At 32.1% G+C, this 20,451-nt stretch overlaps 2 protein-coding genes across 2 annotated transcripts; one reads left to right on the plus strand and one right to left on the minus strand.

The window, feature by feature from the left end:
* Window positions 1-8,353: 8,353 nt before the first annotated feature.
* Window positions 8,354-10,073, minus strand: LOC129878586 (dof zinc finger protein DOF3.6). The gene is made up of 2 exons (XM_055953470.1): window positions 9,907-10,073; window positions 8,354-9,722 (listed from the first exon to the last, which is right to left on the minus strand). The coding sequence occupies exons 1-2, from the start codon at window positions 9,955-9,957 to the stop codon at window positions 8,877-8,879; spliced, it is 897 nt and encodes a 298-aa protein (XP_055809445.1). The 5' UTR covers window positions 9,958-10,073; the 3' UTR covers window positions 8,354-8,876.
* A 5,004-nt stretch (window positions 10,074-15,077) lies between these two features.
* On the plus strand, window positions 15,078-20,245 carry LOC129881019 (geranylgeranyl transferase type-1 subunit beta). The gene is made up of 11 exons (XM_055955330.1): window positions 15,078-15,416; window positions 16,231-16,306; window positions 16,403-16,461; window positions 16,563-16,702; window positions 17,858-17,913; window positions 17,994-18,070; window positions 18,639-18,684; window positions 19,038-19,162; window positions 19,457-19,527; window positions 19,604-19,691; window positions 19,802-20,245. Exons 1-11 carry the CDS (start codon window positions 15,198-15,200, stop codon window positions 19,949-19,951), a joined length of 1,107 nt encoding a protein of 368 aa, XP_055811305.1. The 5' UTR covers window positions 15,078-15,197; the 3' UTR covers window positions 19,952-20,245.
* The last annotated feature ends 206 nt before the right edge of the window (window positions 20,246-20,451 follow it).

Consider the following 20,451-nt stretch of genomic DNA (forward strand, 5'->3'; position numbering starts at 1 on the left):
TTCACATAAATTATTCATATAACTTGACATCTACAACAAATCATGTCCTTTTAAAATTCAAAATTAAAAGTCCTTGAATTTATAACCGTTAGCTTACGAATAATCCAAGATGCAAAAATACGGAATGTAATATGTTAAGTGTCTTTAAGGAGTTTCAGGCTTCAGTTGAAAGAGAAACTGAAAGAAAATTAAAATGTATTTGTACTGATAATAGTGGTGAATATTGTGGACCATTTGACGAATACTGCTAGCATCAAAGTATTAGACACCAAAAGACTCTTCATAAGCTTAACAGGTTGGCTGAGAGGATGAACAAGACTTTGATGGAAAGAGTTAGATATTTACTTTCTGAAGCAAAGTTGTCGAACTCCTTTTGGGGTGGGCCTTATTGACCGCTACACATGTTATTAACTAATCTCCTGTTTTTTCTTTGCAAAGTGATGTTCCAAAAAGAATTTGATATGGAAAAAATATTTCCTATGACCATTTGAAAGTATTTGGCTGCAAAGTCTTTGTACATATGTCGAAATATAAGAGGTCAAAGTTAGATGCCAAGACAAGCCAGTGTATCATTGTTGGATATGACCTTGATAAATTTGGTTATATACTATATGATCTAATTGAGAAGAAGCTTGTGAGAAGTCGCGATGTCGTCTTCATGGAAAATCAAACCATTGAAGATATTGACAAAGCGGAGAAGCTAAAATCTTCAACTTCGGATGGAGTAGTCCATCTTGATCAAGTTCCTCATACAAGTGTGAATGATATTGGTGGGCTTGATGATCATGGTAACGCTCAGAATTAAGTCCTAGATCAACATATTGATATTGATAATAACAATGATGCTGTTATTGATGATGCCCTTACTCATGAAGTTGTGGAAGAAGCAAATAATCCTCTTAAGAGGTCCACAAGACAACGTATTCCCTCATCTCGTTATTTACCTAATGAGTATGTGTTACTCACTGACGGAGGTGAACCTGAGTGTTATGAGGAGGCCATGGACGATGAGCATAAGAATCAATGAATTGAAGCAATGCAAAATGAGATGAAATTTTTGTATGAGAATCACGATTATGAGTTAGTAAAATTGCCTAAGGGCATGGGAGTTTTGAAGAATAAGTGGGTGTTCAAAGTAAAAGTTGAAGAACACAGCTTAAAGCTCAGGTACAAAGATAGATTGGTTGTTAAGGGATTTAGTCAAAGAAAGGGTATTGACTTTGATGAAATATTTTCTCCTATTATGAAAATGTCCTCCATTCGTATAGTTCTTGATTTATCTGCTAGTCTAAATTTAAAGATTGAGTAGATAGATGTGAATACGACCTTTCTTCACTGTGACCTAGAAGAGAAGATTTATATGGAACAACTTGAGGGCTTCAAAGTAAATAGTAGAGAAAATTTTGTGTGTGAACTCAAAAAAAGTCTCTACGGACTAAAGAAAACTCCTAGACAGTGGTACAAAAAATTTGAATATGTTATGAGGGAGCAAGGCTACAAAAAGACTTCTTCAGATTCTTATGTATTTGTACAAAAAATTTATGACGATGATTTTATCATGCTCATGCAATTTGTGGATAATATGTTGATTGTGGGCAGGAATACTTTCAAGATTGACAAGCTGAAGAAAGAATTGTGTAAGTCTTTTGCTATGAAAGACTTGGGTCATGCCAAATAAATTTTAGACATGAGAATTACTCATCTGAGGTATGAAAGGAAGATTTATCTGTCATAAGAAAAGTACATTGAATGTGTACTGGAGCGCTTCAACATGAAAAACACTAAGCCTGTTAGCATACCTCTTGTTGGTCATATGAAGTTGAACAAGAAGATGTGTCTTACAGTTAGGAAGGAAAAAGAGAGCATGGCCAAGGTTTCATATTCCTCCGTTGTCGAAAGTTTAATGTATGTAATGGTATGCACTAGACCTGATATTGCTCACGCAGTTGGTGTTGTCAGCAAGTTTCTCAACAACCCAAGAAAACATCATTGGGAAGTTGTAAAGTGGATACTCAAGTATCTAAGAGGAAGCTCAGATAAATGCTTATGTTTTGAAGGATCAAATCCAATCTTGAAGGGCTATACAGATGTTGATATGGCAGGTGACCTTGATAACAGAAAATCCACTATTGGATATTTGTTTACTTTTTTAGAAGAAGCTATATCATGGCAATCGAAGTTGCAGAAGTGCATTGCACTGTCTACAACTGAAGTTGAGTATATTGTAGCTACTGAGGCTGGCAAGGAGATGATATGGCTCAAACAACTTTTTCAAAAGTTTGGCTTGCATCAGAAAGAGTATGTCGTTTATTGTGACAGTCAAAGTGCGATAGACTTGAGCAAGAACTCAATGTACCATGCAAGGACTAAACACATAGATGTGAGATATCACTGGATTCGAGAAAAGATAGAAGACGAATCTATGCAAGTTGACAGGATCTCTACAAATGAAAATCCCGCAGATATGCTAACCAAGGTGGTAACAAGAGACAAGTTCGATTTGTGCAAAGAACTTATTGGCATGAGCTCTTTCTGAGAAAATGAAGTTACTTTATTCTAGTGCATGGGACTGGAGGGGGAGATTTGTGGGGTCCATCCCATGGACCCTTTTTCCTTTTGTCAACAGTTGCTGCAATTGTTTTTCAAAAGAACAACCGATATTTCAGTCCAAAATGGCTACCCACTTTTTCAACAAATTTGCAATTGTAAATTGCTGATGTTTATCAAACAAAGTGGGCGATGGTAGGTAGGAAGAGCTCCTATAAAAAGATCTCTTCAGCTCCTCATTTGATATATTAAATTCACAGACAAAGAAAAAAATATTTAGAAAGTTGTGAGAAATACCGTGGACTATAAGAAAATAGTATGTGAAAAAAATAGAGTGTGAGCGATATTTTTAATAAGATAGAGATCAAAAGAGTGTTTTTTTAGTGTAAGGTAGTCATTTTGAGTATTGTACTTGGTACTATCGAGTGTAAAATTTCTTACTAAAGTGATATCAGTTGCTCCTCTTGGCCCGTGGTTTTTCCCTTATTTAAAAGGATTTTCATGTAAAATTCTTGGTGTCATTATTTTTTCATTTTATTTTTACTATTTTGACAATATATATTTTTGTGTTAGTCCGTATTTTTCCAACGATAAGCCAAGAATAAGACATAACATTCAAGTGCTTTAGACAAAGCAGAAACATCAATCAGAACATGTTAAACAATTAAACTTAGATAGGCAGAGACAACACATATTTGTTAAGATGGAAGGACACAAATCTGAAAACAGAGAAAATAAACAACACCAAATTTAACGTGAAAAAACCCTTCAAATTAAAGGTAACAATCACAAGATCTTCGAGATCTGAATTGCTCTACTATAACAATAATAGGGTTACAAATATTCTCATAAATTACTACACAATAATTGTCAAGCAAGGAGAAGCAATAGTTACACCAACAAAAAGTAATAGGAAGAAAAACCACCCAAAACAGAGCTACTGTTCAGGATCTAAAACGGGAAGTTTCGGACCTCCAAATCACGTACAAATCAAACACTAATATATTAGTAACACTTAGTAAAAATTTCAGCCCAATCCAACGGTTAATGAATCGGCAAACGCAATTTGAAGGTTGATGGACAGAGAGGCAAAACTAATGCGGAAAACACTCTTTTCTTCTCTCTTCTCTCTTCTCTCTTGTTGAAAGCTCTCTCAAAAACCTCTCATATGTGCCTAATGTCTCTCAAAGACACTACCAATGAGCAATTGTATAATTTTCTCAAATCATCCTATTTATAAAGTGGTATTTTTTCCTAAAGCCAAAACCAACTCCAAATAGAATTATAATTCCAATCATTTTCCAAATAGAATTGAGAATCAAATTAGGAGAATTATTCCAATCCGTTTACAAATAGGATTAGGTCATGTGCCTTTGGCTGGAACATGGGCCCTAGCCCAACAATATTACCCATTAAAGATGACACTACATGAGCATAAGCACCTAGCTAAACCAGTAAAAATATATTAGAGCTTGACAACAGGTAACAACCATAATATCGAGCTTTAGATCAAGCAAGTGTAAGGGAAGTTTCTGAATTTAAACAAGAAATAAGAATCTATCAAATGATGACCTAAACGTAAGCTGGGATAGATTCAAACTGTCACGATCCAAAATGGGCCATGAGTGGCACCCACACTTAACCTCCTAGGTGGGAGAACCAACGATACAAACCCCAACTAATAAATATGATAATAACACGGAAGCTCAATTACATATGTTTTCCCAAAATCTGAAAGTATCACATGAAGGACATCTAATTTCTAAAACTAAGTCTGGAAATATCAAACACCAAAATAAATAAATAACAAAATATGCCCGAAAACTAAAGACACTATGACATAACCGAGAAAATCTATCACGAGCTAGAAGGATAGCTCACCATGAAATCCAATGATCTTGAGACTGACTAGAGCTGAGGTCGAGTCGAAGTCGGTGGAACACTCGCTGCACTCTACAAAATAAAATAAGAAAAGATACAAGTAGGGGTCAGTACAAGACAACATGTACTGAGTAGGTATCATCGACCGACTCAAAATAGAAATCAATATACATAAAGTAATAGCGGAAAATCAACAACAACACTTAACAGGTGGCAACCAATGAACCATTACATAACCAGTCAACAACATCAAGATCACACATGAGGACTCAAACCTCCACATCAGACTCTTTTGGAAAATGAGTTATTGGAGATTGTGTAGTATTAAGTTATTTTAATTTATTTTCCCTTAATATTACCGTGTCGGAACGTGACACCCGATCCAAATATAGCGTGTCGGAACGTGACATCCGATCCAAATATACCGTGTCGGAATGTGACATTCGATCCAAATATAATTAATTTATCATTCTTCATGATTACATTCCTCTTCAGCCTTTTTATTGAAGGCACCATTTTTGATAGGAAAAGTTTAAGATTATGGCTAACATGGCCTCGGGATTTCAAACCAATCACAATAACATATCAATCATCCAAACCACAATAATTAAATGCATAGTAAACTTCACACATTACTCAATGAATATCAATCACTATTAAGAGTCTATCTATGATATAGAATAAATCATAACCTATTTCAATCGAAGAACCGAAGTCAAACAAGCTAATCCTCCAACGCCTTTCCTTTTCTCAATGCCTTAGAACGTTTTCAATCTAACAAGTATATAATATTCGTAATTAAATGAGTCCATAGACACTCATATTACTATATATATCTAGCTTAAACCCAAAACTTACTCGAATCTATACTTAATTTCATCAATCTCAAGCTTAGGGTTAAGCCTCAATTTCTTTCAATAACATAAATCTCATTATAATCATATACTATAATATACCTATTATTTAATTACTTATCTTAATATATCAAAACTTGAATTATAATGTGATAATTAATATACGAAATATGCATACTAGAAGCTAGACACAAGAAACGTTACTGCCAAACTATCCAATAATCACAATTCAAGAATTCCAATACAAATGATATGCACTTCTGAAAAAGAACGAAAATAAAATAAAATAAAAGTAAACATAAAATTTTATGCCAATCTTCCAATGATCAATGCAATTCTTATCTATCCATCATTATCTCATTTTCACATAAGCATAGACATCATTATTACCCTTGTTCCTCGTGCCTGCTACTTCTCTCAATTTTCAACCCATATCAATTCACTTATTCCTCTCTCTTCTATTTTTACCAAATAGAGATTACTATCTATCCTGATAACAATTAATTATAGGCATAAATAGTGTACAAAGTAAAGAATCTCTCACCAGAAAACTCGATATCTCTTTAGTTTGTTCTGTATTCACGCCAACCGCCTACGAACTTTTCTTTTCTAAATTTCTTTATGTAATTATAATTTATAAACCCTATCCTTTTGTTTTAATAATTGGTATAAAGTATTAAATAAATTATCAACTTAGCCACTAATTAAATTAGTTATTTAAATTTATCCCTCAACTAAATAATTATAGTTATCAAATAGTCCAAAATATCTATTAAAAATTTACGGAGTGAGTTTTTTATGAAATAAAAAGACCCTAGTACTCAAAATGACCTAATGGGTCGTTACACAAACATATATAATTCAATAGCGTGTTGAACAGATTATTGGTCATTCTCTGTAACTACTTTGTAAAGTTCGTTCATCGTTGTGAAAATATTATCACTTTGTAAAAATTTTAAGGGTATCAATTTTTAATTAGGTGTACAAAATATCTCGTGTTTACGTAAGCCTTAAGGAAGGACATGGTTCCAAAAATGTTCAAATTATCAAATGATAAAAAGTGACTAATCCAGACACCATCACCATGGTCAACTACTGAAGATACTATTCCATCGGCTCCGCTTTTGCCTTTCGAGTATTTTCACGCATCACCATTATCATCGTCATTATCGATGCTTCATACTTATTATTTTATTTTTACGAGATGAAAATAAAATACGTGAACACTCTATTTTTTTCGAAACCCACATGACAAAACGTAGCCTCTATACATGGGGCCTTCTCCTTTGCCATTTCTCTTGGTTTTCCACTGTACCGTACCTCACTTCACCGTCATCATCACTCTAGGATTTTTATTAATTAATTACTCTGATCCCTCTCGTTTTAATTTATTTATTTTAATTTGACTAGACACATGAAATTTAAGAAAGTAAATGACACTTTTGAATTTTGTCATCTTAAACCGTATATATAGTATGTCAAAATATTCTTTAATTTTATCACTATTAGAAACAAAGATTTTTTCACAGCAAATTGAAAAAAATTATAATATCGATAGATAATAATTTTTTACTCATTTTTACCAAACCAGTTTACTGGGATTTCAAAAAATACGTGGTTAAAATATATTCTCACTAAAATAGTGAAAAAATTTGTTGATTTTTTCATATGAAAATATTACCATATTTTCCCTCTGTTGGTCATCTTTTTGTGCCTTTGTTGAGGAGGAGTGGGGCTGGAGGGGAAGATGCTTCTTTGACTGTTGCTTTGTGAAGCTTTATTCTTAGTAAAATTTATTAGTCTTGGTTATTGCAAAAGCAAATTCCATTCAGATTCCTTCCTTAAAAAAATAATTAAATAAACATTTTAAATTTTTATTTAAAAAAAGGAGTTTTTTTAATTAAAAAAACTTATAATCTAAAACGAGTATAATATTATTATAAATTATTTCATAAGTATAATATTAGAAGTTTATAAATTATAATTTATTTCTTGCTTGGCATATACTACTAAAAGAAAGAATATGATATTTTATTTTTTGTAAATTTCAATTATAAAATTATACTGAATATATTATTATTTATGAATTAAAATTATAGTGGAAGGAGTATCAATAATGAGGCTACAACTTTTTCTATTAGCATTGTTTTGAGTGCACAATTTGGCGTTTTATTTAGTTCCCCTATTTGTTCATCTCTCTATTCAATATATACAACAAACAAACAAGTACTACAGCTAGTAGTTATAGTGTATAACAAGAGAAATGGAAAAATAATATTTTTTTTTAATGAAAACAGAAAGATATGGTGTAGGGGATGAGACTATATTTTTTAGTAAATCAAAAACTTTAATTTTAAGCTTTGATATGAAAAATTCTTGATATATAGAAAACGCTTCTTCAAATAAGTTCTATACGATATGAATTCAAATTAATATGAATATAGACATCGAATGAAAAAAAAAATATATGGGGTGAGTTTGTATCATTTAATGAACTATGTTTCTTTTGCTATGCTTGGCTAAGCAATCATCACTGACAATATATCCTACAATTACAAAGGTATGAATAAAAGCAGCATATATTGTACTTTTTCCCCAAATTTTACAATTATGGGATTATACTTTAATATATTATTATGTTGTTGTTGTTATTGAGTTACAGGTATAAGCAAATTTAAGAGGGGTACTATTTAATTCAATTAAATTCGTTACTTTTGACTCAAACTATATAAAGAGAAAGTGTAATGTTAATATAATGAGTTGATTCATGTTATGTATATACGTGTTAGAATATTCACGAAATAAGTGCAAGTAATATTATATTATATTATTCGATTCCAGTAAATAAAATTTTTTTATCAAAAACATGAATTTAAAGTAAATTTATGAGTTTAATTGAATCCATTATTTTCATTCGACTAATGTATAATAATAAGATCATTTAGCTCATCTATTTACTTCTGGCTACTAGCCAAGGGGTCTGAGTTATATAAAGTCAAGGGGTTTAATTAAATCCGTTTTGATTCATAAAAAATGTTTTTTTTTACTTATATATAAGTTAATAAATTCCCTTGAAGAAGAAGATCACTCACTATATAATCAAGTCATACTTAGTACAGGACATTGGATTACATCTCTTAGAATCAAAATCATCATCTTCATGATTGTTAGATGATGTTTGAAGATCTTCAATGGATTTAAAAAATAAAAATAAAAATTACATTTTTTAAACACATTCATAACACAATACTAAAGAACCAAAAAATGAGAACTAGAAAACCTACCATTGAAGCTTTGAGACTTTTTTATAAAAGCAAATCGAAAGGAATTCCATACTTGCTTCCTAGCCTGGATGAGCAGAGTTATCCGGTAAACAGAAACCTGTAGAGTAGTTAGTAAACAAAAAGCTCAAGTTTGTTGTATAGTTTTGGTAGGCAGAATAATCTGAAATACTGCATGTGCTGTTGAGAGACAGTAGGTACGCATGTGAAATAATGTATGCAGAAGTTGGCCAGGACGTCACCATTATCCAAAGAAAATAAGAACTCAAGCAGCTTGATCATATGGTTTTCTCTTGAAGATGGATCAAGAAAATCACAATAGTTGGCTAGTGGAAGTACTAGAAATATTATAATCTGTCCAAAATTGGTTTACCCCCAAGTTGTTATTTCTTTGTAAATTCATCCCTTGGCTATTGGTACTACTTTTATCCACTTCCACCTTCACATTTTCCAGATCATGACTAATCCCAAATTCACTATAATTTGGATAAAAATTACTAGGTTGTTCCAAGGGGGAGGAGAAGGAAAATTGTTGCATTTGTTGAAGTCTAAATTGGTCAACAAATGTTGCATCACCCTCATGAGGTTGAATTTCTCCAAAATTCAAACCATTTTGTGTAGAATTGAAGTCATTGAAATTATGATAAGGGGTATTCAAGAATGACAAATGTGTACTTGGAGTAGGCAAATGGCTAGGGAAAGAAATAGTAGTAGTATTATAATTAGAAGTAATAATTGGACCATTTCTGGATCTTTCACTTCTAATTGGGGATTTTGATGATCTAGTTCTTTTACCAATTCTCTTGTTCTTCCTCCGACAACCACCTCCAACGGGGACATTCCTCAGCGCGCCACCTCTAGTCCAATACCTCCGACAAGTCTTGCAAAAATGGCGCGGTTGAGAAAGGTTGTAGTTGTTGAAGTAACAAAACTTAGTGTTTATCGACTCACAACGTGGACATTTTAAGGCCGTCCCTGGCTGTGTTATTTTTGCTAGCCTGGCTCGTTCTGTACTCGAGCCAAACCTAATTAAGCCAGCTGGACCACCACCTCTTCCTCCTGTTGTTGTTACTGGAGGTGGCAACACAGCTGGCGAGAGCTGAGAGGAGTTCTCATAATTAGTAACTCCGAGTTGTTGTTGTTGATGATGATTTGCTTGCTACAAAATTTTGCAAAAAGAGAAGAAAAATCAAATACTACTATATGGTATTTAGTATATTCAAATTAAGGATTTTGGAAAATTAAAGAAAGTGGGAACATTTATCTTTTTCCCCAAATTACTAGTTTTTCTTAGTTATTTTTTTTAGTGAAGAAGCTATAGATGAATACAAATTCTTATTTACCTCTTGCCAATTGGGAGGATCTAGATAGAAAGGAATAGATGAGAAAGCCATTATTGTACTAGCAAGTGCTTCAAATATTATTTTTTCTCTTTTGTAAAAGTTTGATATATGGTGGAGAATATCACACTATATACACCAAAGAGGATAGAAAAGAGGGAAATTAAGAAATAAAGTTGAGTAAAGAAGAAAGAACAAAAGAGAGGAGAGATGTAAAGAAATATAAAGGAAGAGCATTTTTTCTCTTTTTGCTTTACTTAATTAGCTTGTAAATATTAGGGTTTGAACAAGGATATAATGTTTTCTTTTTTGTAAGCTATTAGCCTATTACATCCTTTTATGATATCTTGTTTCAATCATGAAACAGACAAACAATTTTTTTTAAAATTTAAGTTATATACATCATTACTGTAGAGTATGTTATATATGCATGCATTAACAGGTCACCTAACATAAAGGATTTTGGTAATTAAGTCTTCTAAAGAATGTTATATTCGTCATATTGAAAATGAGACAGATTACCTGCTAATTAAAACAGGTAAGGTGATCAAATATGACTTGTACTACCAATGTATATATATCTTAAACTAATTCTTTTATGAACCAAGTATGTAGAAATTTCTTTTGATAATGCGTGATCGTGAGGTTAAACTCTATATTTGTACATTCTCTAATACAACTTCAACACATAAGAAATTCCTAATAAAAAAACGTTTCGTCATAATTGATTCTGTGCAACACGAATCAGAACTAATAGAATCATAGCTAGTGATCAATCGTGAATACAAAATACTTTTAAAAGGTGGAGAGAATTAGTACACCATGCTTATTAATTAGATCAAGCTAAAATGCTTACATTCAAACAAGAAATCCTAAATTCTAACATTTACTAATATGAATTATGGTGGGTTATGGGTTGAGATTCTTCTATCTTTTATCAGAGATTTCAAGTTCGACCTATAGAAATGGAAACAAACCTATTGGGAGCGCCCCTTTCAAAATTGAGTCTGCAATACACGAATTTAAATTGAATCGAACTTCAATACAGATACCGAATATCGAATCGAAAATAATATAAACGTTTAATTTTAAAAATGAAAAGGCAAACGTTGGTGGGATGTCACCATCAAAAGTGTCTTTCTTCTTTTCTCCCGGTCTCCTATGCTTTTTTATGTACATTACACATATAACACTACTAAAAAATATGAATTTTTGACGGACATTTCCTTCAAAAACATGTTTAAAATACCTAATTCTCAGTGAATTCTATCGAAACTATGCGTTTTTAGTAGTATAATTTTCTAAGTTTTAATTAACCAAATAATTAATCACGACTTCCATAAATTACTGGCCTCCATTAATTTAGATTTTGATGTTTTTTTGTGCATGGCAACATGTTGTGGATCAAAACTTAGAAGAAATGGACAGAGAGAAAAAAAAAATTAAGAATCTAATTCCTTGCTTTAATTAATTTATATTAATGTACAATATAATAAATGTAACAAATCTCTTCAAGGGAATATTATGTCTTTTGAGTTTATTTTCATGCAAAAAGCAATTTTCTATGCCATTGCCATGCATTACATTATTACTATTTATTAGTTGTAAAGTAAGGCAATAACCTTTGTGCAGCTTTTTTTTTCCATGCAATTATTTGTTCAATTATATTGGTTGTCACATAGTTGGGATAGCTCCATGGGACGATCTATCATTGAAGTTACATATAGTAAAATTTGATAATACAGTAAAATCTATTTAAATTAATATTGTCAAAATTATAAAATATTATTATTTTGTAGAGTTATTATTTAATCGATAAATTAATATTTATTAATTTAAAGAGTATTCTCGATATTCAATAAATGTTAATTTTGATTACATCATTGGGAGATGAAGCTCCAAGGAATTTAAATGAACCCTCTTGTAAAAACGACATTCATGAATTTGAGGTCGTGATTAATAATTTCGGTTACCGTAATAAAATGAATGTCAATAGTCTATTAGATTATCCGAGTGAAAATAATATATGTTCAGAAGTCCAAAGTTTAGAAGAAATTTTGGATACCATAAGAGAAAACAATGTTGATGATGAAGTTGAAGACAATATAATACATTCGGAACCAATTATGTATAATTAATGAACCATTTCTCGCGTTTAGAAATCTTCATAATTGTTTGGTGCAGTTCAAAAAGAAAACGTTCAAACTTTTGGATGCAGTAAGAAAAGTAAGAGATAGTTTCAATTCGATTTAAATTTTAGAATTGATGAAATAATTAAAATCCATGTAAATCTAGATGATTCCAAGCACCACCGTTATTAAAAAGGAAAGATATAAACTAATTGCCTATAACAAGGAACTAATTTCTTTTTGAGCTGTAAATTGGGATTGTTAAATTGTTGACACGTGTGAATCTATATTTTGGTAAAAGTATTATCATAACAACAATAATAATAATAACAATAACTACAACAACATATTCAGTGTAATTTTATAAGTAGAGTTTGAAAAGATAGGATATACGCATATTTTATCTCTATCTTCGCAATTTCATGCGATAAAGAAATTATTTTTAATAGACCATCTGCTCAAAGAAGGATATACAAGTACAAATAATGTATTTATTGCTTTCAACTCGATATATATATACTAACACTAAGAAGTGACAAATGTCGAGTACTCATCAACGCGTGGATTGTGATGGGATGGTTGGAATACTTCACTTTTAATCAAAATTTTGAGTTCGAGCTCTTGGCAATAAAAAAAATCATATTAAAAATATCACCCCAGAAATGAGTTATATAATACGCGAATATGAATTTAATTCAAACCTCAATGCGAATATTTTAGATACCGGATGAGGAATGAGAAAAAATAAAATGTGTTTAAAATCTTAGATCTACTTTTGGTTGGTGAAACATGTTCCTCTAAATAAACCTCACGTGATTAATGTATGGAAATTATTCTTAGGCAGATTCCAAATTATTTGTTCATTATGAAGGCATAATAATAAAAATTACAATATCTCTAAATTCTATTTAGAGACACAATGCATTAAATAATTAAATTCTTAGTTGGAATGAATAGACAACCAACTAATTTGATTCCGCTAGATTTGAGGGGATATTCAAAATTTAAAACTTATGAATTTAATTCGTTAGATCTTTAGTAGTGAATCTTATATAAAAGTTATATTTCGCGTCAAAAATATTGGATTTAAATAAATTGGTATCGTGATATTGCTAATGGCTAATGCATTGAAAAATGACATATGTACATAGGTGCATGACGTGTGATTCTATGTTAATATTTAGCACATTACTATAGGTAATTGACATGTATTCTAATTTTATTAAATCACTTAATTATAAATTATTTATTTTTACATAATTTGATTTAAACACGATAAATATTTACTGCATTTTAGTAGTGATTTAGTGCTTGTTTGGCTTAACGTATTTTAAGCAGCTCATAAGTTGTTTTTAGCTTATAAGGTGCTTTAGATAAGCTGAGCCAAACAGATCCAATTATTTTTTTAGGCTTATTTTAAGCATAAAATAATTTTAAATTAATCAGTCAAACACTCAAAAAAGCTAAAAACAGTTTATAAGAAACTTATAAGTCAATCCGCTATTAGTATTATTGGGATTTAAGCAAAAGGCCCAAATAGGGGAACCCAACAATTAAGTAATTGGGCCAAGAACATGCATATGTTTTCTTTGCTCAATAAGAAGTCCTTTCAATTTGTATATCTTAATTCCACTTTAATCTATTTTTAAAAATATTTATATTTTTATATTTAATAATAACTTTTTAATTTCAATATTCTCATTCACTTTTATTGACACTCTATGGAAGAAAATTAAGAATAATAAGACATGTTAATATGATAAGATTCAAATTATATCTTTTACAATACATATGTTTAATTAGTTTAATTTTAAAAAATCCAAAATGAACTTGACTAATTTTTATCATAGGTGAAAAGTGTCGACATCCTATGATTTATTTATTTATCGTTAATAAGCAAATTCAATTTTTGAGCTTTATGAATAAAAAAAATCTTCCATTATAATGGATTTTACATGACAGGAAGTCTTAGTCAAGCTCCGAAAACGAGTACTTAGGCGAAAAATCAAAAGAATAAGTAAGCGTTGGTTATAAATTTTAAATATCTTGTACTTTTTTTGTATTTATACCATGGAAATTGAAAATTGAGTTGTATTAGGTATATTTTCTTACAAAGAACACTTGAATATACTATACTAAAATATAATCTTGGAAGTGAAAAGTGAATTGAAAAATAAGTTATAAACAATTACTTAAATCTGAATTATAATATAATTTATTTTGATTTTTTCATAGTAAAACATTAAAGTGAAAAATTAATACGAAAAAAGTTGTAACTTTTATGTCCGAACGATCATGAATGTGATGCGGTGGATGTGACAGCTCCTTCCAACATCGTTTGGATGGTGATTTTCCATGATTTCATAATGTACGGTATGGTATGATATGGTACTGTATTGTACGGTACAATACTACGTTTGGTTTGACTGTATGACACTGTATCGTAACTGATAAAATTACAAAAATACCCTTAATTATTATAAATATTAATAATAATTGAAAAGAAAATTTTAATTTGAAATTCCTAAAAATTTCAATTGAATAGATAACGAGCACAATTGAAGAGAGAATTTCAATTTGAAATCTCTAGAAGCTTCAAAAATTATTGCGGAGGAGAATGAGTAATACGACGGTGAAAACAATAGATATATTAGGGTAACGTTTAATAAAAAATAAAGGATAAATTAGAATTATTTAAAATAAAGTAAAGGTATAATTGGAAAAAAAAAACAATGTAATACCACCAAATTGGTGGTTTTAAAAAGTGAGGGTTTTATCGTTACAAAACTATGAAACCAAACCATACCATATCATACCATGTAATTAAAAAAACAATCAAAACAAACGTAGTTATCTCACTAACCATACCACAAAAACCACCATCCAAACAAGCTGTAAACTAGAGATCTCCGTTTCGAGCTATCATATGAAAAAAAAATCCTTGATAAAGAGTGCTACTCCGAATGAGCACTATACATGTAAATTTCGATTAGTTCGACTCCAATATAAATAGCCGACAAACGGCTAAAAGTTAAAAAAGAAAAAACGAATTTGGAAAAACTAAAAAAGTAAAAAGGGGTTATGCAAACAATTGCAAAAAAATAGTGAAAACTCCGAGTCGCCGGAATTTCTCGCCGCCGGCTGTCTTCCGACTAGATCGCTACCATGGCGGAGAAAGATGATCCGTTTCTGAGCTTATCCGATCTAGAATCTGAGCTAGATTCAATCCCTATCCCTATGTTCTTCGATAGAAATCGCCATATTTGCTATTTAGAGATGATGCTTGAGCTACTACCTTCACCTTACCAATCGCAAGAGATCAATCGCCTTACTCTTGCTTACTTTGCCATCTGCGGTCTCGACATCCTTCGCTCTCTCGATCGCGTAAGTATTGCTCTCGACTTTTCAGTTCACCGTCGATTTTAGATATCAACAATGTTTTCGCTACTCTCACAGAAGTGAATATTTATATATTTTGTCTATATTGTGTAGTTAATACTCTTTTTTTAATCACAATTCATGTCTGTATTTGCTTGTCAATCATCTATTGAAATGATTCTAATTATAAAATTTGTTATATACTGCATCGGTGCTAACCACCAATAGAATTATAACAGATACGAGACAAACAGTCTGACAAGGAGTTGAATTACAATGAAAGCAATAAACAACAGCTAAATGAGAAAAAATCCAGATCTAACTAATATTTCTTCACTTCAATCGCAATAATGAAATCACCACCATACCTGAAAAGATGAACCTGATATTAGGTGAGCATTTTAGGAAGTTTCCATGGATAACAATCGAGATTGATTGAGAAGATTGTGAGGAAATAGAGAGAGAGAAGAAGAACACGAGAGAAGAGAATATCATACCAGATTCATGCCTCTTCTCTCGAATTAAATTGGTTTTATATGCGATAACAGGTTTAATCTCAGCCATCCACCCGTACTGACTAACTTTTGAATTAATCCAGCTTTCTGTTAATCCCCGTGCTAATTACTTCTTTATATGCTGTTGTTTGAATAAGCTATGACTCATCTCATTACACCCTACATTTTAGATTGTGTAATAATAAAATTTAATGCGGCATAATCAAATTTGAAGCTGTTTGCTGAAAAAGGCTAAAGCGAGAATTATCTAATTTTGAATGTTTAGAAAAGTTGGATAGCAAAAGTGATCTTTTTATTGATGCCAGGTTGACAAAGAAGGGGTGATTAATTGGGTTTTATCACTGCAAGCTCATCCGCAAGACAAAGCTGAACTGAGCAATGGTATGGTTCAGTTAATGTAGAGAAGTGACTTTGATTAGCAAGCAGTCCTTAAGTTGAAAACAGGAGAAATTTATTGGGACTTCTGTTTTTTTGCAGGACAATTTTATGGGTTCCATGGTTCTAGAAGTTCTCAGTTTCAACCAAATGACTATGGGGTACAAGAATGTGGTTATTATTAACTGTTAATTGTTGTTGAGGATAACCGATCTAGAAAACTTATTCCTCTGGACTTACTGGTCTTATGGTCCGTACACAGGATGCAATCCCAAATTGCAGTCATTTGGCAAGTACTTACTGCGCACTATCCATATTGAAGACTCTTGGCTATGATTTTTCACTACTGGATTCCATGTCAATCATCAAATCAATGAAAAATCTTCAGCAACATGATGGGAGGTACTTTTTATGGCCTTTCTTTCTATTGTTTTCAATTCTTTGATCAGTGATACATTCTATATCTAACATAGCCTCCTTATTTTGTCTCTAACGAAGTTCTTTGTTCTTTGTTACTTCATAAAAAAAAGGTTCTTTGTTAAACTTCAAATACCGTTGGGTCTATACACCATTGTTTTTGCTTACTCTCCTAGCACATATGGTAGAATGTAGAATGCTAAATGCACTCTACACCCAGGTACCAACCCCATTGGTTCTCTATTTGGAGATATCATTTTCTTTTCTTAAAATCTGTAACTAGTAAACTTTTTTCCAGCAAAGGTTGAAAAAAAATGAATGAGACAAATAAGGATAATACTATTCGGAGCTCCTACCTCATGAAAATGGTATACCCCTTTCTAACTTTTACAGATCACCACTTCTGTTATAATAGCATTCACAAAGTGGAGCAGCACATTTCAGCTGGTGGGCGTTGCTTATGCAACCTCATATTGATTTAGCTAGAAGCCTAGAATTACAGAAAACAGACAGAACCATCTACTGGTTAGACATCTTTCGGTAACAACTGTGTAATGGCCAAAAAGGATTGCTTATATTTCTTACTCAGCATGTCTGGTTTCAGATTTTGTTGTTTTGTTATTTCTGAAGGTCAATGATTTTTTTTGTGCTTACTAAATAATAATTCAATTATCCTGGAGTATGTGCCCTGAAAAGAAACAAGAATAAAAAGGAAAAGAAGGGCAGCAAAGAAAAAGGATAAAGGAATACTAATTTAATAATAAAAAAGAAAGCGCTGAAAGTACTTAAGCCATGGTAATTGTACATCTCGTTATGTATTGAGGCATTAAACAATTGCTGTTGGAAAGCTAGGACATACAGATTGTTATATGCATCATTGATTCTGCCATGTCTTGAGAGCTATACAATTAGATGCATCTTTTACATATAAATATTGATAAAGCTCCTGTACACATGTCCCAACTGTGAAATTAGTATGTCATGTTTCTTTTACTCCCATTTCCTTTTCCACAACAAATTGAAAAACTTTGACATGCAAAAGAGTGTTCCATAATCCTGATCTCAGAAGATATGGGTGTTAGTTTATTCCTATTTAGGTTCTTTTTTATTGACTGCTACTTTTTTTTCTTCATTTTCCAGCTTTATGCCCATTCATAGCAGGGCAGAGACAGACCTCCGTTTTGTATATTGTGCAGGTATGAAGATACTATGCTATTGAGCTTATTGAACTTAAATACTTTAGAATGAAAATTGATTTTGCTGACATGTATACCAGCGGCTATCTCTTCCATGTTGGAAAACTGGAGTGGCATTGACAAAGAGAAAGCCACAGAGTACATAATAAACTGTCAGGTATGCAGAGCATGAGCATCTGTTTTCGCTAAATTTCTTGTTCTGTATCTTTGATATAGTTAGCGCTCGGGTGATGTGAACTTAAATGAATTAATGATATCTCATATTTGGTGTATACAAATTCATTCCTATTACCAACAATAATATGTTTAGTTTATTGGTTGTAAACAAACCCAGTTAAGTATTTATGTTTATATAGTCAAGGTGCACAAGCCGTCATAGACAGGACTGTTATAAGGGAATTTTCTTACTTTCACAGAGAATATTTGAGCATTCACATCCTTATTTTAAATTTTTGGGTTTTGGTCAATATTTGTGCTTTCTCATTGCAATGTAATGCTGCCACCTGAAAAACCACTTGAAACTTTTCAGGATTAAAGGTCTTAGAAATGATTCAGTATGATAAATGACACCCTTATGATTAATAAGTCTCTCATTCCTCAGATTATTCGTGAGAAGAGTCAATGTTATAGATTCATCGCTTTAGTTTTCATATCACTAGAGTTTTCTTTTGCATTGATTCTTGGTAATGCTTCTCATGTCAAATACTGTTGTCTGGTTCATGCAGTCATACGATGGTGGCTTTGGTTTAACTCCTAGTTCAGAATCACATGGTGAGTAAATACTCCGACTGATGCATCTTGTTAGATCCCTAGTTTTTACCATTGTTGCAAGTGATGTCCACTCTTTTGATGTCTCATATTAGAATTTGATGATTTTAATTACTAGAAAGACCCTTTCTTTTTTTCTTTTTTGTGGTGCGGGCGGGGGTAGGGATTGGAGAGACAAATAAACTATTGCAAGTTCATCTGGAAAAAAAATGGGTGGTAGAATTATTCTTCATATCTCTTTTATTATCTTCTCCTTTTATCAACTTGGGTCAAAAGTTTAAGTGGTAGAGTGAAAGATGGTTCATTTTCCTATTAATATAATAGTTCTCATAGAGGGTGATTGTTTAGTATCACAGGTGGTGCCACTTTTTGTGCGGTTGCATCTCTCAGATTGATGGGATTAATTGAAGATGATATATTGTCGAAGAATGTATCCTCTTGTTTTATAAACGTTCCCTTGCTTCTAGACTGGAGCTTACAGGTAAAATTTCATCGAATACTGTGTGAACAGGTTCTTATATTGCTCTGCTAAATATGCTTTTCAGTATTTCTCCAAAGAATAAACATAATGATTTAAAGATAGTGGAGACTGGTCCAGATTACAAACAGAAAAGTAAATGTAATGTAGAACAAAGTAAGGAAGTAGGAGAAAATATCTCCAGCAGTGATGACTATTTGTACAAATTCAATCCTTAAATCTGGTCCTTTGACCGAGAAATGGTCCATGCGAGCTTTCTGTCTTGCATTTGGTATGACTCAATGTTGCTTCTTGCAGAGACAGGCAGCCACTGATGGTGGATTCCAAGGTAGACTAAACAAAGCTACTGACACCTGTTATGCTTTCTGGTGCGTTCGAATTCCTCATCTTCAGTAGATATCACTTTTATTTCTTCTGGCCTGACAAGTTGACGTCCTTGATTAGGGTGGGAGGAGTTCTAAAGATCTTAGGGGCTCACAAGTTCATCAACTATGAAGGCTTACGTAAATTTCTTTTCACCTGTCAATCCCAGGTGCTAAGGCTACTCCTCTTTCTTTTGTCTCATCTATGATTGCTTGAACATTAGCACCGACTTTTTTTTCAGCTGCTAAAAGTCTCACTTTTTTTTTTGTGGTTCTACAGTATGGTGGTTTTGGTAAAACTCCAGAGCAGCTGCCAGATCTTTATCACGCCTACTATGGATTTTGTGCATTTAGTCTGTTAGAGGAACCTGGCCTCAATTCAATCTGCACTGAGCTGGGTATAACAAATGGACCTGTGCAGCTGCTATGAATCTCACCCCGCACTCATGATCACAAGGATTTTCAAGGCCCGGGTACAATTAAGTTGCTTGGAGATAAGAATTAAGAAGTATTGATACTTTTTTATCTACTTCTTTTCGTATTTTCTGTGTATTATTAAACTATATATCATATTTGATTCAAGATAATTTTTGGCATTGATGATACAACTTTATTTTCACCTTGCTATGTTCGTTACCTTTGAAAGTGATCGCCTAATTGTTGTAGGCTTGTAGCATTTTTGACATTCTGCTCCGAGATGTTAATGATGGTGGCTTTTTCATAAGTAATCGCTTTATCCAGACTGTATACTTATGGATTTGTCTAGTGTTGAGAGCTTAATGCGTGACATGTAGGTTAGATGCATGTCACGGGTTCGGAACCTGCCGTAAACAAAAGCCTAGTATTTAAGTGGAGAACAATAAAAGACTGGACTCATTATCCCACGAGTTTTGAACCTTGCACAATTGGCCCTGGGGATTTCTCGGTTAT

The sequence above is a fragment of the Solanum dulcamara genome, chromosome 2, assembly GCF_947179165.1.
Source record: "Solanum dulcamara chromosome 2, daSolDulc1.2, whole genome shotgun sequence".
Lineage (NCBI taxonomy): Eukaryota > Viridiplantae > Streptophyta > Magnoliopsida > Solanales > Solanaceae > Solanum > Solanum dulcamara.

Coding starts and splice junctions, on each gene's coding strand:
- LOC129878586 (XM_055953470.1), bottom strand. CDS start 9,957: ATGGCTTTCTCATCTATTCCTTTCTATCTAGATCCTCCCAATTGGCAA. Junction 9,723..9,906: donor ATCCTCCCAATTGGCAAGAG/GTAAATAAGAAT, acceptor AAAATTTTGTAG/CAAGCAAATCATCATCAACA.
- LOC129881019 (XM_055955330.1), top strand. CDS start 15,198: ATGGCGGAGAAAGATGATCCGTTTCTGAGCTTATCCGATCTAGAATCT. Junction 19,528..19,603: donor GACACCTGTTATGCTTTCTG/GTGCGTTCGAAT, acceptor GTCCTTGATTAG/GGTGGGAGGAGTTCTAAAGA. Junction 19,692..19,801: donor TTTTCACCTGTCAATCCCAG/GTGCTAAGGCTA, acceptor GTGGTTCTACAG/TATGGTGGTTTTGGTAAAAC.